The sequence below is a fragment of the Sylvia atricapilla genome, chromosome 5 (genome assembly GCF_009819655.1).
Source record: "Sylvia atricapilla isolate bSylAtr1 chromosome 5, bSylAtr1.pri, whole genome shotgun sequence".
NCBI classification, from domain to species: Eukaryota; Metazoa; Chordata; class Aves; order Passeriformes; family Sylviidae; genus Sylvia; species Sylvia atricapilla.
In genome coordinates, this window is record NC_089144.1 from 55,556,269 (window position 1) to 55,583,023 (window position 26,755).

At 41.1% G+C, this 26,755-nt stretch overlaps 2 protein-coding genes across 2 annotated transcripts; one reads left to right on the forward strand and one right to left on the reverse strand.

Annotated features, from left to right (window-relative positions):
• Positions 1-1,731: 1,731 nt before the first annotated feature.
• On the forward strand, positions 1,732-15,463 carry MRPS35 (mitochondrial ribosomal protein S35). Its single transcript, XM_066319555.1, has 8 exons — positions 1,732-1,933; positions 3,381-3,424; positions 4,287-4,454; positions 4,847-4,907; positions 5,910-6,049; positions 6,464-6,573; positions 7,032-7,101; positions 15,008-15,463. Exons 1-8 carry the CDS (start codon positions 1,759-1,761, stop codon positions 15,278-15,280), a joined length of 1,041 nt encoding a protein of 346 aa, XP_066175652.1. The 5' UTR covers positions 1,732-1,758; the 3' UTR covers positions 15,281-15,463.
• Positions 15,464-19,125: 3,662 nt separating this feature from the next.
• MANSC4 (MANSC domain containing 4) lies at positions 19,126-22,727 on the reverse strand. Its single transcript, XM_066318505.1, has 3 exons — positions 22,499-22,727; positions 20,983-21,117; positions 19,126-20,047 (listed from the first exon to the last, which is right to left on the reverse strand). Exons 1-3 carry the CDS (start codon positions 22,725-22,727, stop codon positions 19,380-19,382), a joined length of 1,032 nt encoding a protein of 343 aa, XP_066174602.1. The 3' UTR covers positions 19,126-19,379.
• Positions 22,728-26,755: the final 4,028 nt, after the last annotated feature.

Here is a 26,755-nt window from a genome sequence, read left to right on the forward strand (position 1 = left end):
AGACAGCCATGGATCTCCTCCCATTAAAACCAGCAGGTGGTGAATGTATTGGAATGTGCTGCTTTCCAAAGCTTGTAAAACATTACTAAATATAAATGTCTCCTGTGGAATGTGGCCATCAAGACGAGATGTTGGACTCTGGGTTGGTTGTGCTACAGCAGAGAGGTTGTCACTGAAAAGTCCAGTTGGAAAGCAGGAAAGAGAAGCAAATGGAGCAGGAAGTCAATTTTCTGGTAAGGAAAAACATTCAGAGGCATTCAATTCTCTTTGCTCCAGTTCCACATGATGTTTGTCAATGTTTTGATTTTCTAGATGCAAACAAATCACATAGTTTACATGTTTACATGTTTTCCTTAGATTTTTTTTCTCTTCTTACATTTCCTGTCCTTCAAGATGATATACTAGTATATTTCACACAAACTAAATACAACATGGATAAAATTGTGCATATCTTTTTCAACCATACTTGGAAATCTGGGCAATTTACCACCTGTGGTACCAACAGTTTCATTTCCCTATCAAGATTTATTTTGTGACTAAAACATTATGAGAGATGAAAGGAGTTTTCCCTTGAAAAGGAGGTACCATGCTATGTTCCAGAGGGAACTCTCAATGTGCCTGTTGGTACTTCACTTCATTCTTAGTGAGTTCTAAGGCCCCAGCTCTGAGAAGTATCCACCTCTTTAATACAGGACTTTCCAGGGAGCTATTTAGATTACTTTTAATTCAAAGCACTTTCTCTATGAAATATGAGTCAAAACTTTGAGTCCCCTTTGCAGTGTATTTACTAGAGAAGTCACAGTCCATTGTCATTGAATTGAGGTTTTTTGGCATGACTGATGTAGCCCAGCACAATTCAATTTTTTCTGCAACAAAAAAAAAGGAGGCTTGAAGGATCTTGTGAAGGAGGTGAATGTGAGAGACAGGAGGCTCTGAACAGCATGAAGGAGAGATTAATGCCATCAAACTTTTAGCAGGTTTTGATTTTTAGTTTAATGAAATACAAAATTTTTGCAGGACTGTGTCTTATCCTAGCAAATTTTTCTGGGTATTCTGTTTTAATTTACAATTACAGTTACTTGAACTTTTCTTCATTAGTTGAGGTGTAGCTCTCCTGTTCTGAACTGTATTGTATAGCTGTTTTCACCAGTCCTCCTTCCCTTCGGTTATGAGGTAAAAAAGTAAATCCCCCGAAAATTAATTGGAGGAGACCGTGCGGAGAAGTTGTATTTTCACTTGTGAGGAGGAAAAACACTCGACTTGGGGGAGACTGAGGGGGGCCCTGACGGCCGCCTGCTGCTCCCTCACGGGAGACGCAGAGGGGCAGCTCCGGTCTCTGCTCTCTGTGCCCAGGGACAGGACCTTGGGCATGGCCTGAAGTCGTGTCAGAGGAGGTTTAGGCTGGATATCAGAAAAGGTGTTCCCCCCAGAGGGTGTCGGGCACTGAACAGGCTCCCAAGGAATGGCACCGTCCCCGCAGAGCTCCAGGAGGGTTTGGATGTGCATCTCAGGGATGCACCGGGTGGGATTGTTGGGGTGTCTGTGGAGGACCAGGACACGTTTCCTCCCCGGGATATTCCCACTCCACAGCAGCGCTCAGGGACAGAGCCCTGGCTGCCTGCGGCTCCCCCCCGGGGCAGAACGAGCCCTCCACGGCTCCGTCCTGGCGCCTGTGCCGCGTTCGCCCGTGCGGGGCCGGGCCCGAGCCGGCCGCCGTCGCGCCGGGCGGGGCCGCGGGCGGAGCGCGGCGGGGCCGGGATGGCGGCGCGGGCCGGGCGGTGCTGCCGGGCCGGGCTGTGCTGCGGGGCTCTGCTGTCCCCGGCTCTGCTGTCCCGGGCCGCCGGCGGGGCCCCGGGCACGCCTCGCTGGGGACGCGCCGCTTTTTCGTCGGCGGCCGCGGTGAGCGGCAGGGAAGGGCCGCAGCCTCAGGAAGGTGAGCGCGGGCTGCAGCGCCGGCATGGCGGGACGCGCGGCCGGCGGGGCTGCAGCGGAGCCGTGCCTGTGTTAGGGTATTCCCAGAGGGAAATTCATCCCTATGCGTACTCCTGGGAGGCCTTTGGTGTCGTGCCCGGCCTTTGCCAATGGGAGCGGTGGGCCAGGGTTTTCCCGGCCTTTTTCCCGTGGGCATCTGGGGCACGCCAGGTCGCTGAATGCGCTTCTGAGTGATGTCGGGTGACCCTGCAGTAACTAAAGGTGTCCTGGCCTAAAATTACTGATATTTGTAACAGAAATAATAAAGTTCTTGTGACTTGTGGCTGTATATGAAAGCCCCACGAAAAAAGGTAGGTCGAGGGATAAAGGAATGCTGAATATTTTATGTCGGAGAGCCCTGAACGGATGTACCGCTCGGTTTAAGATTTTAATAGCAAGAAGAGGATGAAAAGGGTCTATAAAGTTCTCAGATAAGGAAAAAAAAATAGCATGCGAAATCCACCAGTTTTTATGGGATAAGGTTGTAAGATGTATGAATGAGATAAAAAAGAACTCAAACATCCCTTCCTAAATCTCAGTCACTGCTTTTTGTTAAATATGTGCAGTAAGTGAAACCTCTGAACTCAAACCAGACCCTTAAAAATAAATGTCATCAGGTTCACCTTTCTATGTCTGAGGCTACGTTATTCTGGTGTTGTTTTTGGTGGAGTTTGGAAATGCTTTAGAGTTTGAGGAGGAGGGAATGAAGACAGATCAGCATGCAAAGATCAGTGTTTAGTTTGAAAATCCAGTGGTATTTGGTGATTCCACACATCTCTAGGGGTCCCTCACCACAGCTCTAGGTGAAATCAGTGAGCTGATTTCAAAGTAGAAGTAGTAGAGCCAAGAAAAGCCCAGGCCTGAAACAGATTAAACTCCTTCACTTCTGTTCCACCTTCTCTGGGACAGCCCAGTGAGTGGGATCAAGGTGTTCCCCACCCCGGTTCTTGAACAGAAACAATGCAATGTCCAAACTGTTCATGCAGGGGTAAGTTGTGCTGGAGAGTGGCACACAGGAGGGTGTGAAGCTGTGCTGTCAGAAGAAAAAGATGGAGCCATGGCACTGTCCTTGTGGAAACAGGAACTCTTAAGTTTATCCATCTTGTGCTGCTGGTGGAGAGTGATTAGCGACTGCTGAATGGGAAAGGGAGCATAGGAATGAAGGCAAAAGTGTTCTTCATTCTTGTCCTTCAAGTTCTTTTTTATCTTATTTTTTACAAAATTAATTAGTAATCTGCAGTTTTGAGTATCTGATCTTCCCCTTCTTCAGTGTAAAGATCGGGGAGTATTACTGGATATTGTCACAAAGACAAAAAAAACATACAGAGTTATGCTACATTTTTTCCTCCCAATAGAATAATTGATTTTAAAAATGTTTTTGTTCATATCTTTTTTTCCCCTTCTTTTAGGTTCAGTAAGGAGAAGAGGCAGGGCACCACAGTTTCAAAGATCAGTAAGTACTGGAATTTACAGTTAGCTCAAAGTTTCTTAAACTGTGTGCTGTATCAGTTTGCCCAGGAGCCTCTTCTGCAGTCAGACCCTGGTGAAACAATCCCCTGGGACTATTCCAGGCCAGCACCTGCCTTCTCTAACATATTCAGTCTATGTTATCAAAAATCAAAAATACTACACTAAGCTGATGCTTAATACACTTTGACACCATGTAGTGCAGATCTGAAAAGTAACTTAAAGTTGCATTTCCAATCACCTAGACATGACAATGTTGTTTTCAGCCTGAGTTTACAGGATTTGTGGTGGTTGCTGGTTGCTTTCTGGCATAAAGCTTTTTTTTTTTTTTTTTCCCTAAGAGCATTTGACTGAAATAATAGTCCATTTTTGGAGGGTATAAGCTACTTCTACAATGTACTGATACATTGTCCCTACACTAGAATTTTGTGGCAAGAAATTTTGACATTATTAATTATGAGCTGTTCCACACCTACAGAATTCCAGAATTTAAAAGCTCATTGTCTTGTCCCCCACCTCATGTTCAGGCCCTTTAGGAAACAGAGTTTTCAGTTCTGTGCTGGTTCCCCCTCCTCATTTATCCCAAGGCAGGGAGATGGCAAGTTCTTCTTCCTAAGCATTTCTTCATCAAATGCAGTGGAAGATTGGGAAAGGCCTGGCAGCTAAGATTGGAGAGGCTCTCTGCTAAAAAATTCTTTACAAATCAGCACTAACTTTTGCTGTAAAAGTGTTTTGTGATGTCCAGCGCTGGGAATTGATTCTCAAAATCATTGTTTGGTGTGTTGATCCTGCCTTGTGTTACATCCCATGTATTTCCCATCTCACCTGTCCCCTTTTCCCTTGATCAGGCTCCACCTCCCAGGACAGAGAGGATGGCTGTGGACCAGGACTGGAGCAGTGTGTACCCAACAGCAGCTGCCTTCAAACCTGCCTCTGTGCCTCTCCCAATCCGGATGGGTTACCCAGTGAAGAGAGGAGTGCCTCCACCCAAAGAAGGCAACCTAGAACTCATCAAGGTAACACACGTGCCATGGCTGGGGAGCCACTTTTAAAGTCACTGCTCACTGAGGCTCCACTGCTTTGGTTGCAGTAGTTGTCTTGAAGACTTCTTTCTGTTATTAAGTCACATAATCCTCTTGAATTTCTGAGTGGTAACAAGTACGAAGTTGATTAACAAGTGGATAATATCATGAGGCTTTTTAGGATGATTGTGCCTGTGACTTTTGTCACAGAGTTAAGTCTTTCCCTAAATCAGTCTTGAGAAGAGTCTGCTTATATGAATATTTCCTTAAGCATGTTATACTGCCTTAGCAAATATGAGAAGTGTAATCAGATTTCAGAAATGCTCATTTACTTCTGTTCAGACAAAAAGCTTTTATTTTGGTAACTTTTAATGTGTCTGTTTCAGATTCCCAATTTTTTGCATCTTACTCCTCCTGCAATTAAGAAGCACTGTGCAGCTCTTAAAGGTGAGGTGGGGATTGAGGGTGGTGTTTTGGGGTTGTTTTTTTTTTTGTTTGGCTGGTTTGGTTTGGGTTTTTTGTTTTGTTTAGTTTGTTGATTTTTTTCTTTTTAAACCATTTGTGGAAGTTTTCAGACAAAGCAAGATGTAACTGTGTGTGATGGAGGTGAAGCATGGTACACTTATGGGGCTAGTTATTCAGCTGGCTGTGGCTGGTACTGTCTGCTTTCCTGCTGCTGCCAGGAGTCATCCAGGTGGCAGCAGATAGGTCTCAGGAGGTTGTCAGCAGAACAGTAAGACTGAAATGTTACTTTTCCACAAGACTTTGCTTAACTGAGGAGTTGGTAGCTCAGTGCTTTACAGAAGGTGAGTGATGAATGTGACTCAGTTCTCAGAGAACTCTGTGATTGAACCAAGCTTTAATCAGTTGCTATTATAGGCTGCATTTCATGACCAAAAACCTATTAATATGAGACCCTCTGTGAGAGCAGGGTCTGCTAGGGAGATACAGGATCTGCTGGAGACCAGGAGCATCCTTCCACTCAGCAAGCCTGTGAAGGGAACCTAATGAGGAGCTTAGGGAAAAAAAGGAAGCCTTTTTCCTGATGAGAGTGGTGAGAACACTGGAAAAGCTTGCCCAGGGAAGGTGTGGATACCCCATCCTGGAAGTGTTCAAGTTCAGATTGGACAGGGCTTTGAGCAGCTGGATCTAGTAAAAAATCCCCATAGCAGGAGAGTCATTCCTAACCCAAACCATTTTATGATCCTATTTGGCAGTTGTGAGACTGCACATGCTGTACTTTATCCTGTTTTGGGGAAGTGAGTATAAAGAGAGCCATGGCAATACTGGAGCAAGTTTAGCAGAAACACTGCTGTTACTTAAATGAGTGTGGTTTCTAGACTAAGTACTTTTAAAAACATTTATTGCAATACATTTGAAAGAAAAAAAAAAACCAGCCAAATATACCAGAGAAGTATTACTCTTTATTTTTTTCTCTTTATTGTACAGATTTCTGCACTGAATGGCCAAGTGCTCTGGACAGTGATGAAAAATGTGAACAGCATTTTCCCATTGAAATTGAAACAGTAGATTATGTTTCTTCAGGGACTTCTATTCGGAATCCCAAAGCAAGAGTGGTGACCTTAAGAGTAAGTAGTAGTTTTGGTAAACAGCCTTTGTTGCAAACCCATAAATGCTTGGCATTTTTTTCCAATCATGGAAGTGTGATCTGTTGTAGGGAAATGAGGGAAGTGGAGGGAGTTCAAAACAACACACAAATTAATATGTCTGTGTGTTCCTGATCAAATCCGTCCATTCGTATGAACTGGCCTTGGGACTTTTAAGGCATTGTGGGGATGTTTATTATGCAGGTATAAATTGTTTGAATACTCACATTATTCTTGCCTTGTGTTAAGACTTCCAACGTGCTACAATCCAAAGAAATTCTGCAAATGCGTCCCGAATAGCTCTCCTTGATAGAAGATGTGCCTGTCTCAACTACTTCCAGAGTTCAGAGTTTGGATTTCCCAAGGAATTCAAGTTGTTTTCTCCTTTTCTTGAAGGTTAAACTTTCTAACCTGAATTTGGATGACCATGCAAAGAAGAAGCTCATTAAGCTCGTGGGAGAGCGGTACTGTCGGGAGACAGATGTGCTCACAATTACAACAGACAGGTGAGCTGCCAGAAGGAAACAAAAACATTGTAGCAATGCCCACAGCAGAGAAAGGGCTGGGTGTCTTCTAGTAATACCAGTTATTGTCTGGGTGAATTATTATGTTTTAAGGCTAAAATAGGACTTAACTAACACTACTCCTGTTGTTAACTGTTAAAACCAGGTTTTAAAAGAGTTCAGACTTAATGTATGTTGTATTCCACTTTGGCATAGGGGGCAAAGAAGTTTCCAATGTCTCCAGAAGATCTGTAAATTCTTGGATATTGTGTATTTTCCTGCTAACTTGCAGCTGCCCATTCTCTTGTGTTCTTACTACTCATGCCTCCATGACATTATTCTTGGTTATGTGTAGTTGAGAAATACACAGGAATCAGCTACTCATTTCCTAAGATTCTCTACATTACACAGTAGGAAATTTGATGGTAGGTTTAACCTTTTGTTCAAAAAAATATTTCCAGGTGTCCCCTAAGAAGACAGAACTATGATTATGGCATGCACCTGCTCACAGTTCTGTACCACGAATCCTGGGTAAGCATTTGTGCATGGACTCTCTTAATGTGCTCTCTGTCATATTCTAAAATAAATGACCTTACAATTTTTTCTCTTCCAACTCACTTTTCTTCAAATTCAACCAAGAGAACATTTTGTAGGATTCCAAATTCCTAATTAGAATATGTTTTTTCTTGGGCTCTTCCTGGACTACAGTAAACCATTTGGAAGTGTTCTGCTCCTTAAATGGTCTCTCACATACCTTGTCTAAAGCTAACTGCTTTTTTGAGTTCTTTCTTGCTCAGAAAAGGGGCAGCCTTCCCACCTTTTGACTGCAAATGTTCCTTTCACAGTGAATTCTTCACACTTGTCTCCTGTATTTTTGTGGTTGTGTTGCTGCCCTTCAACAATTTTACAGGCATTTTTTACAGAAAACAAGTGAGCAGTCAGAACTGAAATTGTTGTTGGAAATGCATAGTAATGTTTTGGATGACTGAACTTTGTTCAAATGTCCCCATGTCACTATCACATTGTTTGAGACAGACAAAGCCTTCATCATCTCCATATGTCACTCCCACAGAAGTTACGTTATTCACTGCTAAAACTCATACTTACTGTTTTCAGTTGTTCTAGAGTAGGAAATGTCTGTATTTAGCATTTTTATGAATTGTTCTTGATTTTGATCACTGCAGTGCTGATGTTAAGAACATCCTAAGGAGGATGAGCTGTATTTCCCTTTTAGTGGCAGTTGCCTTGAAGGATAATTTTGTAATAGTAGAATACATCAAATTAAATTGGTGGTGAAAGATACAACATTTACTGTAGATTTCAAGTACACATAGATGTTTTTCTCCCCAATAGCATCACATTGCATTACAAATCTTAAATTAATTGCAGAGCAGTTTCCAGTATTAAGCAATGACAAGAGAGCTAGACAGTGCTCACTTTAATAATTTGAGACAAACACCACAGCTGTGCTGGGCTCCAGCTTTAATTAGTGCTGGCAGACAGGGCTATGCAATATTGATATGGGAGTGTTCAGTGTGTATTGAATATGCACAAGTCTCTTGCACTTTTATTACCTTTCATCCTCCACGTTAATATTTGATGAGCTCGTCAATCAGTTGTAATTGTCTTTGATTCCCATGAAAAATTAATGGTTTCCTGAGACATGGGTTTTTATTTTGTGTGACATGTTTTGTTTTGTGGCATGATTTTTTTCCCCCTGATCAGGGGTAATGCCTTTTAATAACTTGCTGAAAGATAGTTTGGATCCATTTTGTAAACCATGAGCAAACAATGTGTGGTTTATTTTCATTTACATGAACTTCAATATTGGAGGGGGGCGGACAGGGTCTGGCCTTCCATTTAGGCAGTAACATCAGTCCGGTTTGCAGAACTAATTGTAGAAATTGATGACTTTCCCAGCAGAGTAGTGCTATACTGCTAATGCACGTGGCTGATGGAATTGAGGGGAAAGATGAGGGCAGTGTTCCATTCTTGCTGAGTGAAGGAAAGCTGGATCCATGTAACTTCTGCCTCAAAGCCCGAAAACTTTGTCCATGATCTCTTTAAATGTGGCAGAACTCCTGTGATTTACATTAATATCTGGATTGCTGGATTTTGTCAATTGGAAGCATGTATAGGAGGAAAAGTCATATGCAGATATACATCAGGAAATGGAATTTCAATTGTAATTATGTTTTAGTTGCCAGCAATGCATCATCCTTTTATTACAGTTATGGATGCAATATCAGACCCACGAGTTCAGTTATTTTAAAACAGTCTTAAAAGTCTTCAAAACCTAAGAATATTCATTTATGTTCTCATTCTAAAATACTTGGAGATGTTTTGCTTCCTGTTTACTAGTTGTCTGGTTATTAACCAAATATTTGTGTTTTATTAGCTTTCAGAATATATTAATTACATGATTGACTTGCCCCAATTAATAAGGATTGAATTTCCCTTCTGTGGACATTTTCTGTGATTCCTTTCAAATTATGCCTCAGGATTGTGCCTGAATTAAATTAATCATTGAAAGAGTGAGATATATTAGAGAGATTATTAATCAGCAGCTTAACCAGTTGTATTTTTGCTGCCTTTAAGTGATGGTACAGCTTGAATGCTGTAACATCACTCAAAACCTGGATGTATTTCTGTGGTACAAGTGGTTTTAATAGAGTTTGCTGCCCTCGAGTGGTTGAAAGGATCATGGATGGATTTCTTCACACAGCTTGGATTAGTAGTAGTGGATTAGTTTATCACTCAAAAGTCCACTTCTGTTAGGAGTTGAAAGCAGGAATGAGAAGCAAATGCAGCAGGAAGTCAATTTTCCAGTAAGGAAAAACGTTGAGAGTAATTAAATTTTTATTGCTCCAATTCCACGTGGTGTTTCAACATACACAAGATGAGGGACAAGTGAAGGTTCTCCATTCAGCCTTGCAAGGCTGGGATCTTGAAAGATTACTAAAAAGTTGCCCTGGATTTTCTATTTGCCACTACTTCTTGCAGTAAGAAACAGGTGAGGGAAGAAAAAAAATGAAGAATGGGCAGACAGCATGGCACTGGAGGCTTAACTAAAATTAATCCATCAACCTCACAGCTGTAGAGCTTGAATGAATTTCAGGGGAACTACTTTTGCATTTCTTTTTAGAGCTTTCCGTGGCAAGGCACTGGTGGGATGCAGTGTCTGTGTCTGCATGCTCAATTGCTATTTTGAATGACTGCTGGTGATAACACTCAAATCCATCATACAGCTTTTCTTAGGCTTCATTTTCATTTTTTTTCCAACTACAGTCATTTTAAGCCATTTCTAATAAACATAATTTTTTAATTTTTTTTTTTTTCAAATAAACCACTTCAGGTTGTGCCAGTAATACTTGATAACAGCAGAATTTTGTAGTTCCATAGTGGAAGTTTACTTTGTAATTCAGTCTAAAATACGTGAAATATGAGTCCACTGTTGAAACCTAAGCAGGTCTCTGGCTACTTAGGATTCCAAAGTTCATGTTGGAAACACTCAGGATGTTACAACATGGGGGTTGTAGAGTTGCTGTGGGAGGTGGAGGAGGCACTCAAGTCTTGCTGAAGCTCCCTGGGCACTTTTTGGTATCACTGAAGATGTTCAGGATAAAGTTCCTGACGTGGGGATCTTGGAACAATGGAGGGTGGTGTAATTGTGCCCTCCCTACCTAGGACAGGTTTCTCTCTCAGTGTCTCATTATACGTGGTTTAAGTAATGCAGACTGAGGCTGAAGCAAGGCTGGTCTCTAAATGTTGGAATATATCCTTTGTTTTGAGCCATGGATTCCATTGTGTGCTCACCAGGACCAGACAGCTGAGAGAGTCCTCATCAGTAATGGGAACCAGAAAACATAAAGCTAAAGTGGATTTATAGTAGATGTTAAATTTCAGAATTTTTCTCTGAATTCAAACATCTAAAATCAAAGGAAGGAGGTTTCCTGACAGGAAATGTGTATTCTAGTAGAAAAAGTTTACACTTCTTTTGTACCTCTTGGAACCAGAAAGGATGAGCATTCCAGCAAAAGATTGAATTAGGAATTGTCTTGGTAATATTTCTGACTGTAGTGCTTTTTGCAATACCTTGTGTTTAAGCTGCATGTTTCTTGTTGCTGGAGGAACAAGGCTCCTTTTTGATGCATAAATACTATTTTTGCAGTTCAATTTTCAGTCTCTGTTGGAATGAAAGAATTCTCATGGGGCAGAGATGTTAAAAAACTGAACATAAAATCATCAGACTTGCATTTCTAATATCATTGATCTCTCTTGATGAGATCAAAATCTTACCTGGTCAGCCTTCAGAAAACAAACTAAGGTAGATACCTTACAAATGACCCTTTCAGAAACCTGGATTTTCCAGAAAACGCATGCAGCCACTCCAGCCTGGAGAAATTAGATATTGTCCTTAGTTTTGAGAGAGGCTGATGGCAACTTTCCCAAGTTAGTTACAGAGCCAGAGACTGAACTTGAGAGTATCATTAATTATGAGAGCATCATTAATTATGAGAGCATCTCTTATGCAGTATTGGGGCAGAATTCTGTTTTTGTTTCTCTTGTCCTCCTTTTGTGTTACACATTTGTATACCTTACTGGAATTTTTAGTCGTCATAGTTGCTCTTGATTTTCCCTTGATCCTCTAGAGGTCCTACCTGTCCTGTGCCATTGCTGTGTTCTAGAAAATACAGTTCTGCTTATTCAGAAGAATGGATTTTAACTTATTCCACATCACCAAATAATTACATTTTCTGTATCCAATCTCATATGATACAAATAGGTTTTGTCTTTCTACAAACTCCTGTTGATACTTCTAAGTTGTTAATTAAACAGTACAGATCAAAGGTGTATTATATCCAAAGAGATAAGCACATAATCGTTTTGGTAACTATTCTTAGGATTGAAGGTTCCCAGTAATTTGGAAAATGTTAGCATAGCTGTCATTTATTAGCTGAAAATCTGTTTATTGTAGCACACAGAGCATCTTTTATTTCAATGTATTACAAAGATTTAGGTGAATTTATTCACGGCTATATAGAGTTTGAAATTTGACTTGGCATTTAAGGAACTTTCCTTCCCCTCAAAAATAATCCTTTTAAAATACCTGGTCTTTGCTAAACAGAGTTAAATACTTAACTGTTCAAACCACTGAAAATTAACCAACATGAGTCATGTTTTTTATTGCCCTCAAGATTTCTGTGTGTCACTAGAGAAATTTTAGTTAAAATTTTTAAAGTTTTTCCCAGAAGGCAGATCAGGGAACTGACAATTTGAAGCTTCTCTATCACTGAAGCAGCAAAACTATGCAAGTTGAAAAGGCAGAAAAAAACCCAAGCACATTGATGGTAGTGAAATGCCTGCTTAAGAGATACTAAATTCTTTCCTTTCTTCTGTACTTTAAGGTACCGTATAAAGTGAAGCTTTTTTGTTAATGGCTCACATGTAAAAAGCAACTTCACTGTCCAAAGTCTATTTTAGTATTCCTACTCTTTTAGAATTCAGATAAGCCACTGTAAAGGCTTGTAAATTTCCTAAAATGCTGGCTTAAACTCTAGCATAAAAGATTTGCTTAGAAACAAATCCTTATTATGTTTATAGCATTGAAAAATAATTCTTTATATTTGCATTAGGAAGTGAAAAAAATAGCCTTTCCATGCCTCTTTAGTCATAGGTTTAGATCTTTGACTTTGTATGGAAAATTGTTTTCTGGTATTTTGGTTTGGGTTTTTTTGATTCTTAGTGTAAGTTTTTTAAGAGGAAAAGGTTGAAAGTATCAGCTGAGTGCATCTTCAGCCAAGCTGGATAATACTGAGATTCTGTCTTATGTGTAGTAGAATGAGGAAACCACTTTTAGTGAATTCTTACTTTTAACCTGAATCCCTACCTTCACAAAGTGGGGATTCTAGGAAAATGTTACACAGTATCACACTTGGATTCCACTTCTCACAGTTTTATTCTCATTTTTAAGACTGCAGTATTCACTAACATGTTAAATCTGCAGGGGATGAAAATAATTCAGTGAATAAAATTTGAGTGATAAAGACCTAATTTTTGAACATTATTTAATTGTCCTTATTAGTTTTATTCATAACACTTCAAACTGAGACTGCAACACATGTAACTGTTCAGAGTTCATGGTGCTTGTCCACCTAGAGTATGTTTCTAACTGTCAATATAATTCTACAGTCACTTTTCTCTTGCAGTAAATTCTGTTGAAAAGATACCTAAAAGATATTTCACGGGATACAGTTAGTTTGCAAAAACTAATGGAATTGGAAATCTTCCCCCTACTGTCAAATCCCTTCCTGCCTTCACCCTCACCTCCCACCATGCAGTCAGATTTTATTTTAAAATCCGTATTGACAGCATCATTCTGCTGGGAAGGATTCCAAGAAAGAAATACTCAATAGTTGCTTTAAAATCTTGCTTTGTATTGCTCACAAGAGGTAGGGAAATCTTCATCTGTTTATCAGCCTGCATCTCCAAAATCCTGTGAGTTGCTGTGTGTAGAGAAGGATTGTCCTGAAGAGATAAATGTAATACTGTCATTAGTCCTTGTTGTCTCTGCTATGACTTAGAGGTGTTTAAAAGCCTCACAGGGATCTTTTGTTTGACCTTCAGACATGAGTTTGGTCCAGGGAGTGACCAGGAGTGATACCCTTATTCCCTTACTCCTGAGAAACCCTATCCCCGTGAGAGAGGCTTTGGCTTGAAAATTCTGTTGGAGTTCAGGGGGAAAATGTCTTGGAAATGCACTCTGCACATAACCAAGGGATGTGTAAAGCAGGATGATGCTGTTAATTTAAAACTCCAAATCTCCACCTTGGATTGCAGGGTTTGTCAAAGAGACAAGGAAGACTTCACTGTGCCCACTTGTTCCATTAATGTTTCAGCAGTACAGGACTACAGGATGTCCTTTTGTTCCTGTTTTTCCCCTCTAGAAATTGAATGAGGTCTTTTTACTCCTGTGGTTTATTGTGTCCAGGGTTTAATGTCAGTCATATGAACCTTTGAGCAGTGTGTATTGCTGCTTCTGACTAAACATTTGGATTCAGACTCAAAAGACAAGAGATGCCATTTACCAGGTGCAGGACACAGCAATTGGGAAAGTGTTTTAAATTCAGATAGAGGAGGAATCCAAGCGCACAAGAGTTGCAAGGTGAAAAAAATCTCAGGGCTTAATTAAAGGTTGATGAATACTGTGGTTTGTCTGCAGCAGCCTTGATGTTTAGTGGAAAAAATAACCTTTAAATAAACAAATGAGAAACAATACCAACACACACACCCCACCTTACCTCCTTCCCAGAAAAGAAAATCAAATGAAAAATGCCCCAAACAACAACAAAAAGCCCCTCCTCCTCTGACTTGCAAGAGGTTATTTTGGTTCTGCATAGCACAGCTAAAAATTTACTGAAGTGCCCTTTTTGGCAAGTGATTTTAAAAAAGACAAAATCTGCATGATGGAAAGGCTTTACTATAAGGTTTCTTTGAATGTATTTCCAGAGAAATGCAAGTTTTATTTAGACATGATTTTATAACAATTGTAAGAAAAAAATGAACAGCAAAACTAAACCCAAAATACTTCAAATTGTGATTCTTACATAGGTGAGGTAATACAAAGATATGACATGTTGGTTACATCAGTAAAGTACTAAATAATTATAAATATTCAAACCTACTGCCTGCAATATATAAAAATGCAAATACATCACTGAAGCATCTGTATATATCAATAAAAATAAAATATACAGAAATAGCAGGTTACAATATTTGAAATATTCTTTAAAGATTCTTTCAAGCCCTGCTGGAGAAATGTTGAGAGACAGAATTGGTACAGAACAAGTGTATTTAGAGGCACTGGGATGTTGTCTTCTGTCAGTGCTCAGCTTGAGATCCTCTCTAATTTTGCAGCACTGATTAGGTAAAGATCAACACCTTGTGCATAGAGATTCTATTGAGCAATTTATTTTGCAAGAAGAAATGGATCTGTTGGTGGTGCTTTCCTTCATGAGTCACATCGTGGGTTACTCCTCAGGCATTGTCTCACTTTGCCTCCACCAGCCAGTGCAGCCAGAGCAGAACCCTGTGCTAGGGGACATAATAGCTGGGTGGCTGCTTCCAGAACTGCAGTGTTGAGGGCTCTTTAAAATTACTACCTTTGCAAGGCTTTTAGTTATTCATGATGTATAGGCCATAAGCTTTTCCTCCCACTCTGACTCACCCAGTTGTATCTGCCAGATACATAAAGAACCTGATGAGTGGGAGGAGGGAGCTCATCCTGCTCATACAGGCTAGAGTTACAAGCCTTGGACTCTAGAGGAGGAAATAACTTCCACCATGAATGCTGTTTTTACTCTGAGAGATCAATTTCTTCAAATTACTGCTTTGTTTCAGTTTTGGGTAGTTTTTAAGGCTGTGTATTTTCTTTCAGAAAACGGAGAAGTGGGAGAGCGAGAAGTCTGAGGAAGACATGGAAGAGTATATCTGGGAAAACAGTCGCTCTCAGAAAAATGCCTTGGACACACTGCTTCGAATAAAAGCTGCAGAGAATGTCAGAAATGTCACTAAGGAGGAGCTGCTGGCATCTGAAGTGGTAAAAAATTACAGAAACTCTGTCATTGCGCTTAAAAACGAAGGTGAAACAGAAAGTAACATGTCTCAGTACAAGGAATCTGTGAAGAAACTCTTGAATATGCAAGCATGAGGGCAGAGTCTGCAGGTACACCTGATCATTACAGAGATGTTCAGCTACTGTGTTAGCATTTCCTAATTATATGGATGTATAATTATTCAGAACCTGAACCAAAAAATGAAACTTGACGATGAGTTAAGTCCTGTCCATGAATCTTGTCCTTTGAATAAAGTATGTTTGGATTCATGCTGGTAACTGGAATGTTTTATTCTGTGTTTTGTAAGCGTGGGAGATCCTGGTTCAGTCCTCTGCTTAATCACTTTCTGATTTCTCACACTTCTTTGAGCATTTAAGCTAGAGCAACAATGTCAAAACTAATGAAATTAGTTAGACTTCCAGTTCCATTAATCAGAAGTCTGAAAATTAAGAGCTCTAAATGCTTTTCAAATGCCATTCAGATTTTTCCCTATGCGTAAAATGAGGGCAATGTTGCCTGAGTAGTCTGACTTGGAGAGGTGTTAAAGCACTCTGGACAGTTGAGGTTTTCAGTTACTGTGAGGGCAAACTAATATCCTATGTAAAAGCACCTGTCTCTAAAATAATGGAGTAAAATAAAGTGGAAAATGGGATGGTAGTGGGAGGGTAAACCAGCAGTTGTTGAGAAGATCCCAGAGTACCTGGGACAGGAAGAATGATAAGAGTTGGTGAGGTGGGTTTGTAACTAAAAAGGAAGGGACTGAGCCTTGTTACCCTCAGGCCTGCTGATTTCTCACTTGAATGTACCCAGTCTTTTCAAGAAAAGAAAGTTTGTAACATCCTATGTAGCACAGAGAAAGAATTACATGGATGCTTATCTTATATTTGGTAATTTGTAATTGAAACAAATTGATTTAAAACACTGGAATCACAATTTTATTGCCATCTCATCACAATTAAGAAGAAAAAACGCCCTACCAAACCTTGAAGGGACATAAATAAATCTTGCTTTTATTCTACCTTCTGGCTTAGTAAGATTTTGACTTAGAAAGTCCTTCTCTAGAAGGGGCAGAGGGAGTTAAGGATTCTGCATACCTATAAAAGAGCTGACCGTGTGACCCTGCCAGCAGCTCGTTGAGAAGAAGCAGTGTAAGAATAAGGACATTGAAAGCTGAGGGGAATTGATTCCTGCAGTTCTGTGTGCTGGACCCACTCCCTGCTAGGATTTCTCACTGTGTGCTCTGTGTGTACATACAGCCAAGGAGTGGATCTGTTCCCACTGCCAAAACACTGTCAGTTTAGGAAGGATTCTTCTTAGGTCAAGGTTGTTTTCATATGGTGAGAGACTGAGTTTAAAGCAGCATTTTAATTCCTATGAGAATTTGCCAGAGCTGTAGCTAAGACTGAAAATGTCCTGTAATCCCAGTTTTTACATTGACTGACTTGGGTCTTTAGCTGTCCTTCCTTTTGGATGTGTATTAATGTAAAGTTTTAGCAGAAGCTTAATATTGCGTAAGTTTCAGCTGTTACCAGATTGCTCCTTTATCCAGGGACAATGAGGGTAATGTTTAAAATTCCCATTTGAAATGGGAACATCTGTGTAGTTCCAAATCTTCTCTGAATAGCTGTGAAACCAGAACAACTGAGGGAGTAAGACTGAGGGAGGAGAGAATGATAGGGCTGGTGCCTGAAGCTGTGCCTGGCTCTGTTCCAGAGGCAGTTTGGTTCTAGTTATGTGCACAGGAGAAATGTTTCCTTAATTAGCTCTGTCAGTGCCTGCACAAGGGCTGCCCTAGGAGCCAGCCTGGGGAGCCAGTGTGTGTACAAGGCTGGTGAGGAGCAAGGCCTGAAATGTCCTAAGAAACTCCAAACCCTGTAAGTTTGCTTTCCTCCACAGAGTTGTCCTTCTGTATTCAGGACGTGAGCACCTGAGAAAATCCTCTGCAGCAGAGGGATATCCCAGTTCTCCTTTGCTTTTCACAGAATGGACCTAAGCAGAACTCTGGAAACCATGGCTGAAACAATTTGACTTTACCAATAATAATGTCTGGTAGAAAGAACAGCAGAGCAAGGGAAACAGATTTTTTCATTAGCTTCGCAGCTAATTAATGGAAAACCTAAAATGCACAGGCTTCCCCAGATCTCACTGAAGTGTTCCAGCCTAATTTATTATGTACATCCTATAAATGTTTCAAGTAATACAGGCAGGATTTAAGGTGACTGTCTCCTGAGCACCAAGTGTCTCTCCCAAAAGCAGATGATGCCTGCTGGCCAAGAGAATGTTGGGATAAAACTTGAACTTACACTTGGGATTTTTTACTGATGATTTCTGTGTTACAGTACAGAACTTGTGTAATGCAGTGAGCAGGACAAAAGGCAGCTTGGATGCTATTTTGAGCTCTTGGATGTTCCTCTCTGCTTTTCTGCCTCTCCCTCTAAACTGTTTGTGTTTGAAGGTGACAGTATTTCTCTGTGACTGTGCAGAATACCTGAACACTGGGATCTTAACCCTGCGGGAGTCTTCCCAACCTCAAGGATGTAAAATAGAGCACATATTTTTAAGAAGCAAACTACACATCTCTATTTTACTGTATAATACTTTTGCATTATCCATCTCTCTGGATTCCTGTGCTGAAGTTCAAAAACTGAAGGGTTAGAGATTAACAGACTTACAGGTTAAAGCAGCTCTGCAGCACAATAATAAACACATCTTTAGCACTGGTCACTTTTAATGTGTCATGTATGTTACAATGTAAATGACTGAAGTGTGCATCCCTGTGTGTGGGAACTTCCCTTTTATCCCCCATATAAACATTCCAAAGAGTGGACATTTTTTTCCCCCTTGTTTTCAGGCATAGTGTTGCTATGAGCAGAAGGAAGGGACAGTTGCCAAAACAAGGTTGTTGTGTCTGGATAAATCATCTTGCTACCCATTTCTTGCTTTCTCTCATATCTAAAATGTGTTTATTTACTTATTTTCTTGTGAAAAAAAATAAATAAATAAATGCATTTTCTCTCTTAGTCTGTAATAAAATATCTCTGCTATTGTGATTCATATAACTTTTTCTACCAGTTCTTTTCCTCTCTCTGTCAACAAAGCTCTTCAGAACAATCTTGCTTTAATCATTCCCAGAAGCATTTGCTCATGGGACAACTAGAAATTTTCACTTTGTCTCCTGTATCTTTTTCTGGTGAGAACTGAGGTCCCAGTTGCATGATGATTCTTCGCCAGAACATCATATTGAGGGTAAGATTCAATGGAGCATCAGGGAGCTCTGAAGTGCACTCTACAGTCACTAATCTGGAGATTAGAAAAAGCAGAGAACCAGGAATGGCTGTGGCTTGCTGCAGGCAAGGAGTTACTTTTCTGAGTGAAGGGAGGTGAAAATCCTTCCTTTTGAAGGCAAGTGTTTAACTCCCTATGACTTATTCTACTTCAAAAAATCTTACAGCTATATCCACCCCGTAAGATGAGCATTTCTTTGTTTTTTCCTTTACTCAAGCTGCCTTGGGGGGTCACTGATAGCACAGAGGAGTTAAAAAAGCTGGAGGCACTACTGACTGCTGTCAGCAGATGCTCTGTGGGGCTCTCAGGGCACAGCTCAGCCTGAGCTGGAAGAATGGACACTTAAGGACTTGGGGACATGAAATTAGAGCAAGTCTCAGGTAAGGAAGGAATTGCAATATGATAGAACCTGTCAGTTTTCAGCTGAACTCTGTAGTATTAATCTGAGACCAGTAATATCTTAATGGTACAGAGGAGAAAGGTGATGGCCTACATTGACAGTCTGTTTCCACACTGATACTGTAAGAGCTAAGTTCCTTAGGCTTTTGTGGCTGCAAGTTCAGCAACAGACCATAAATATACACATTATGGATTTAAGTGTCTTCCCCTATCCTTGATGCATGATTAAATCATGATTTAAATAAAAAATGCACTCAACCTGGGGGAAAGTGTTACAGTGTTTGTCAGGCATTAATCTGCATCAGATTATGAACCAAAATGCTGCAAACAGTGGGAGCTGTGAGTGGCTGCTTCCTACCTAAAGAGACAGGGAGTTGTGCTTCATCTGCTGAGAATTAAATCATAACCAGAATATTCTGAACTAAGTTATCACTGGTTCTGTCAGACGAGTAAGATGGCGTATGGGGTGCACTTTTAAAATCCTATTGGTTCCAGAGCCAGGATGGTGTTTCACAGGTTACCTCTGGCAGGAGCATATTTTATGAGCTGTCTGGACGTGGTTGTTCTTGTCCTTACAGGTTTATAGTGACCCCTCCTGCAGCTGCAGCGCCCGGCTGTGAGGGCAACAGTGCAGCAGCACAGGCAGAGGAGAGAGGAGCAAAGGACAACAGGAATCAGCCAGACCCCCAGAGCTGCATCTTCCCAGGCAGCTGCCTCGTTATCTGACGTGGAATTCCTCCCACTGTAGCCTTTGGTTTCATTGAGGTGTTGCTTGCTGCTGTTCAGGCGAGGAGGGGTGGGCACGTGAGATAACACCTCGGCAGGCTTGGGGCTCCAAGCTGAGTGTGCAATCTTGTCTGAGCTGCTGAGCCACCTGCTGCTTGTCCTCTCAGCAAAAGCAATGTCTGCTGGGGAAGTTTCTGCCCTTCTGGCAGCACCTTCAGTTCTCTGCATTGTCAGACTCCAGCTGGGGGTGTGAGTGTTTGCTGGTGAGCCGTGGCTCGTGGCAGCAGGTGGAGCTTGGAGCAGAGGAGAACCTGACGTGGCATTGTGATGTTGGCATCTTCCCCACTCAGGGGTCTTTGTGCTGTGCTGCCTCTCAGATTTACTCCCTGAGGAGTGAGCATGTGGCTCTTGGGATTTCAGTTTCTCAAAAACGAGGAGATCTGGATCAATCCCTATTAAATGAGGATAATGTTAGTTTATTGGTAAAAGCTTGTCTGCACACCCACAAGAAGGATCCATGGAGAGAGAGGCAGGGCAGGGGGCCCAAATAATGCCCTTTTGGATTGGAGGTGTCACTGCCTCAGGTTATGGGACACCTTATGAGATGCAAGGGATGTGCATTTGGGATTGCACATGTCTTACTATGGGATGCTTACAGAAGGAACAAAAGGCGTGGAAAGGGTGGGATCTAGGCTACTGGGGGTAGGAAAATCCAGGAAAACTCTGTGCGTGACAATCTGCACCAGCAACCGGAGGGAGGCTGCACCCTGGGGGCTCAAACATCCCAGTGAGAGCAATTTTTGAGACTGGGGTCCAGACTGGGCAGACTGAGAGGATCTCAGCCCAGCTGCTGGGTCACTTTGCATTGTATACATGTGTGTCTATATATATATATATATATATATATGCATATTTATGTATTTTCACTAACACAAAAAGCAGGATGAGGCTTTTGGTGCTCCCTATGTTGGTGTGTTTGCTTTTTGTGTTTGTCTGTGTTACCTGTGTGCTCATGGTGCATGTGCCTAATGAAAATAAATGTTCAGCCTTGCTACTGGTTGGGTCTGGGGACACGGAGCAGTGGCAGCCTCCTCTCTCAGGCTCTCAGAGCTGGGAAGGTATTTTGGCCAAGCACAGTATTCATGAGATACTCAGAGCACAAATCTTGAGAGCAGGGTGTATCTTCAAGTTCCTTTCTCTCTGAGTGGAAGAAAGGGGGGAAGTATTTTCAGTAGGTACATTAATGAGAAAGGAAATAAGTCTTCATCTTTTTTAGGGTTGTGTGTTACTTCAGGAGGTCATTTAGCACACCAGCTGACCTGGTATCATTTAAACATCTCCTAAAGCTGCTCTGCTTTCAACCTTTATAAATTAAATGCTTAATTACCTGTTGTGATGTTGTACAAAATGACATCAACTCCAGCCTTTAGAATGCAGCTTTCCAAAGCTGGGCAAGACATGTGCAGGCAGTTCCTGTTCTCATGAATGGCCCCATGGTAGAACACTGCTAGATTGCAGGAGACTGGAACCCATAAAGAACAAAGTTGAGCTTCCCAGCAGAATGACCATTGCATTTTGCATGTTATGATGTTACTTAACATCAGAAGTTCATTGTATTTGCCCAGATCCTGTAGGAAGAGAGACCAGATCCTGTGGTTCTCTCATTATCACATAAACTAATCGAGCATACACTCAAAAGAGAACTTACATTCTTATTTTCCGTCTGATTAGAACAGCCATATGAGTTCTACTTCTGTATCTCATTAAATAGTAACTGATTTAAAGACCTTTGAAATGCCCTCTAATGTCTCTGTTTTAGTTAAGATAGTAACAAATTTTGTTTGACTATATAGGATTCTAAAAAGGAGATTTCAGGTTACCATTTATTATCTCTGTAAGTATCCAGTCCCATAAAGGGGGATATGAGAAAGTTTGTTATCGAGATGGGAGCAACCTTGCTGAAATGTATGTAATTTTCCTCACCTCATATTATTAAAGACAGAATTTGACTCTTACCAGGATTGCTGCTAGGAGTTACTTATGTCACTCTCAGGTTTTTAAGATCATATTTTTGCTCATAATTCAAAATATCATCAAAATTCATACTGACTTTTTTAGTAACTGGTACCTCGTTTTCATCCTCCAAAACCATATCCAACCTGGATACCCTTTCCAGTCTGGAGAGTTTTGAAAATTTAGGCACTACAGACATGGAATTCATATATTCTTCTAAAATACACTCCTGCAGAATACCAGTGCTGTGCGATACAGAGAAGGTACAAGGCTTAGGACAAACAATGATTTTGTTTATTTTTCACTCTGAGCCTGAGTTTACTAGCCTAGAGAAAAGGGGTGGCCAGCTGAATAACTGCTATTATTTATTGCGACAACTTTAGTGTTACCTGGTTTGCATGGTATAAACACGGAATAAGAGAGTGCTTTCTACAAGAAAATGAATATTCTTGTATTTCAAAGAAGGACAAACTTCATGTCCCCTCCACTCTCCCTCCCACTGTGTCCTAGTCTGATGCCATACTCCATGAAGAGAATGCTGTTGGAATCACTGCCACTGGTTGTACTCTATAGCAGATGGGGATGAATACTGAAGAGTTACTCTCTTCATGTTGGTATTGCCTACAAGCTTTCTAACAGAGATCTAAAATTTCAAAGCAGACCCTAAGATTTTAATGTATCCCTAATGTAGTCTAAAAAAAAAATACAGATTATCAAATTCCATTCTGTGGGGCAACAGCTACAACGTGCCTCTGCTTTCCAGCCTCAAAAAAAATTATAGCTCCTCCTTCCACCCCCTCTTTTCTTCTTCAAGTGAGGGACTGTTTACATAAGCACCACCCAAACCGGGGGGCTGAATGCGTGCCACCACCTTGCCGGCGAGCACTCACCGTTGCTCAGGAGGCAGCAGGTCCTGCCGCACTGCTGCCCGGAGCTTTCCGCAGAAGCCCGCAGCAGCTGCGCTCCCCGCCTCCGGGACTCCCGCACGTCCACCAGGAGCCCCGGGAAGCGCCGGATCCAGCAGTTCCTGTAGAAGGCGGTGGGCGAGCAGAGGCACTGGGACTCCCCAGGCAGGGCCAGAAGCAGCAGCGCTTGTGCCGCTGCCAGCAGCAGAGCCATGGCCTCGAGCTGGCCTCAGGGAGCCCCGCTCTGCTCCAGGGGTGCGGCAGCACCATCCCTGGAGGGCTGGGCACGCTGCCAGGTCAGCCAGGGCAGGGGCTCCTCCAGGAGATGCCCATGGCGCTGTTCGGGCAGCTGCTGAAAGGAAGCAGACATTTAATGAGCTACAGAAGACTCTAAGAGTTGTTATTATTGCTGTTCTCTAAATTATTTGGAGAATTTTGAGAGACAAACGGGACAGGTTGTTTTTAGACATTCAGAGAACTTGTTTCTGTGGTCCCCTCTTTGTGTCTCTTGTCCTCAGACCAAACCATGCAGGAAGCCTTGAAATTTGGTGAATAATAGCAAGCTCAGCACATTGTTCCACCTAAGTTTGTTCAGGAACAGCTCTGTCTAGGATCTGAACACTTTGAGTTGTCTAGTGACTACAGAAATTTGCCTTCTTTGCTAACAAATGAACCTCCAGCCAGAGGTGGAGATCTGTTCCCCTTCCTACACTGTTTTGATAGCAAGAATCAAATTCTAGATCTAATTGCAAAGATCTAAAACCAGATGAACTCTCTATGACTGGAGAGGGCTGGAACCTCCACTCAAGCTATGAATATGTTCTCCCCCTAATAAGTTTAAAAATATTGAGCAGTCTGTACAAGGTTTTCTGCTAGGAAAAGGCCTGTGAGAAAGAATACACAGCTGACATACATGGACATGATTTTTCAGGTCTGAAACCTGAAGCTCCCACATTTTGTTTCATAACACGACCAAGTCTGATCTCCGATTCCCACATTATGCTTTTCATACAGAAAGGCTTTAAAATCTTACAATATACAAGTTGATTTAAACCCAGTGGACTCTATGGTGAGGTTGAGAGAATTAGGTAGAAGTATGGTCTGCAATAAAAATAGGGTGTTCAATATATAAGAATATTTTACACTGTGTTTTTACCCTTCAAGACTAGAATCAAGGAATTTCCTCCTTTCCACATGAAGTATAGATCAGCTACATGGAGTGGGGAGAGCCTCAAGCTCATTTTAATTCTTTAGTCATTACAGAGGATGTTTGTTTTTGCAGAACTAGGCCCCCGGTTTGGAAGTGAACTGACAGGTGTAATATTTTGTTCCTTACACAGCTCACTGAAAGATAAAAAAGCCCAGAGCACGTTAACCCCTGTTGATCCAACAGCAAGGCTAAGGCATTATTTTATTAATTTGAACTATAATTATGAAGATTCCAAATATGGGGAATACAAGAATTAAACTATTAGGAAGGGGGTAAGTGGGTAATTCCTCAAGCCTCTATCCTGAAAAGCAGCTCTTGGCAGTTATGTTGTTTTATTTAGTTTTGGTAGTTTGAAATGTTCATCTGTGTAATAATCAGCAGCTAAAATCTTAAATACATTTTAAAATACCTGACAGCTTGCACTCAGTGGACTGCACAGGGAAGCTCTTAGATTTATCTACCACTGCCACAAGTGCTATTGACAGTGTATTTTTAAAAATACACTGTTCCAAATATCCTAAGGTATCACTTGATTTAGAGCACACTCAAAATTTTGAAAGACATGCTTGTATTTTGGCATTACATACTGTATTTAGTATGAATTTCATATCTGTTTTGTTCTGCAAAACAGATTTTGCATGATTTGCATGCAAAAATAATGATTTGTAATTGCTTTCCTCACTCCTACTCTTCCTGTATCTCCAAGAGGGGAAGCCTGGAGGACTCTGAATAACTTGGGGAAGCACTTAACAAGGAGATTAAAAGTATTCTTTCTCCCTCCTCTTTGATGGGAATAAATTTTAAGGGCAGAAATTGCTGCAGGGAAACTTTCTTTTTAATGAAAGATAAAGAGATTGAAACGAGTAAATAAATGGCTGCTTGAGTCAATTTCCTTTAAAACCAGAAAATTTCTATTAAATTTCATAGTATCCTGCCAGCTTCCCCTTAATTTCACTCTGACATTTCAAGGGGAAATGCAAATTAGTGCTGAAATTTTAATTCACAAACATTTTGCAAGAAGGAAATTCCCAAGTCTTACCTGCAAACCAGCGGCTGATTTTCCATGTGCTCTGCAAAGAGGCACCAAGAGGCTGTCACTGATACAGGGGAGTCTGCGGCCAGTACCAGACCAGCACTTCATGTTATTTAGGAACTCCTTTCATCCAACTCCTCACATTTCCTCCTGGAGAACAAAAAGGCAGGGGGGCCTGTCTCCTGCGAGAATATGAATGTTTTTGCAGGCCTTTTAGTTAAAGAGATATAAATGGACCTGCCACACTGGAATAAAATTATCTTTTTCATGATCCTTATAATCAGAAACAGTCCCTTAAGTTTCCCACCTGGGCTAGCAGAGAGAATGGCACAATCCAGGAGCTTCCCAGCACAAAGGATTTATCATCAGGCATTAACTCTTTTTTTGCCAAACAGAAACAAAAGCAGGCACTTTTTCCATATAAACTAACAGACATGTCTTGATTTTTGGAACTATATTTAGCTTTTATGGAATATATGGTTCTATCACTCAGAATATGTAAAGACCAGAAAGGATCTGTTTGGTTGTAGAACTGTGGAATGGTTTGGCTGGAAGGGACTTCAAAGCTCACCTATTTCCACCTTCCTGCCATGGGCAGGGACACCTTACACTATCCCAGGTTGCTTAGAGCCCCGTCCAACCTGGCCTGGAACACTGCCAGGGATGGGGCAGCCACAGCTGCTCTGGGCAGCCTGTGCCAGGGCCTCACCACATCACAGGGAACAATTTGTTTTTAATATCTCATCTAACCCTGCTCTTTGTCAGTTTAAAGTCATTCCCCCTTGTCCTGCACTACATCCTCTGTAAAGAGTCTCTCTGTATCTTTCCTGTAGGCTCCCTTCAGGCACTGCAAGGCCACAATGGGTTACACTGGGTCCTTCTCCAGGTATTGTGTGACAGAGCAGTTGGAAGGTGACAAGCTGAGAAGTGAGACCAAGGCTGTTTCCTAGGTGAGGTATGAACCTGCCCAAATCCTCCTGTGAATGTCAGTAATTAATTTAATGAAATGTGCAGCATAATCCCATGTGACATCAGCATGAAGTTCTCTGCCTGTGTTGTGCTCCACATAAGTAAACTGAATTTCAGGCCTGTGTTAAAATCATCTTTATCTCATTTTTCTGAGATATGCACATGTATTTTTCCTTTATTATAGTAGTGGTAACATCAAAGTTTTAAGTAAGCCAAGTACATTGATAATTTTAGAATATGTCACTGTAATTCTTTTAAGGTATAAAAGTTATAAAAGAGTAATGTAATGAATCATGAAATAATGAAATGTAAATATGTGGGGAAAAAATCAAAACAAGTCTTTGATGTCATTCAAATAATGTGCTTGCTTTCTTTCTCCCTTAAAATTTTCCTTGAAATCAAAACACTCTTGCAAAATATTCAAAGTCCAACAAAACAGCATTTTTTGAGAGAACTGTTTTGTCAAAAACAGCTATTAGTGGTCAGGTTTTGGGTTGGAGCAGTGTATCACATTTTTAATGAATCTGATCTTCTCCAAGGTTAGGGACAATTGGAGCCAAGGAATCTGGTTTCAGTCCCATCCCATCAACATGGAAAAAAGAGGTGAAATATTACAGTTTCTCTTCCTGAGGCTTCATGAAAACCATTTTTTAAACCCTTGTTTCCACGAGTTGCCAGGCCCTGAGATTCTCTCAGAGCTTGGCTTCAGACTAATTTTGGCCAAACCTCTGCACCAAGGCAGGATCTGTGTGTTCAAGCAAAGAGCAACACAAGTCTTAGCCAGCCAGAATAGATTTACATAAATATATATCTAGTGGCATTGCAGATTAACTTGAGCCAAGTTTTATGACAAAAGGGACAATGTTTAGCAAACCCTAATGAACAGATGCTGATTTATGGCAAAACTTGAATTAGGCAAAGGGGATGGAGTTTCGAACTTGTGGTGAATTTTACAGAGCTGGATACTGAGTAGAAGTCTTCCATGTGGATTACCATTCATCTTACCTAGTTATTATGTACTAAAATTCAG

What these genes read in the sequence shown, in the direction of transcription:
- MRPS35 (XM_066319555.1), top strand. Translation starts at nt 1,759, where the DNA reads ATGGCGGCGCGGGCCGGGCGGTGCTGCCGGGCCGGGCTGTGCTGCGGG. An exon ending in GCACTGTGCAGCTCTTAAAG is followed by an intron (nt 4,908 to 5,909) that starts GTGAGGTGGGGA and finishes TTTATTGTACAG; the next exon opens with ATTTCTGCACTGAATGGCCA. An exon ending in CAAGAGTGGTGACCTTAAGA is followed by an intron (nt 6,050 to 6,463) that starts GTAAGTAGTAGT and finishes CTTTTCTTGAAG; the next exon opens with GTTAAACTTTCTAACCTGAA.
- MANSC4 (XM_066318505.1), bottom strand. Translation starts at nt 22,727, where the DNA reads ATGGCTCTGCTGCTGGCAGCGGCACAAGCGCTGCTGCTTCTGGCCCTG. An exon ending in CTGCTGCCTCCTGAGCAACG is followed by an intron (nt 21,118 to 22,498) that starts GTGAGTGCTCGC and finishes TATGGGTTCCAG; the next exon opens with TCTCCTGCAATCTAGCAGTG. An exon ending in TTTGTACAACATCACAACAG is followed by an intron (nt 20,048 to 20,982) that starts GTAATTAAGCAT and finishes CTCATTTAATAG; the next exon opens with GGATTGATCCAGATCTCCTC.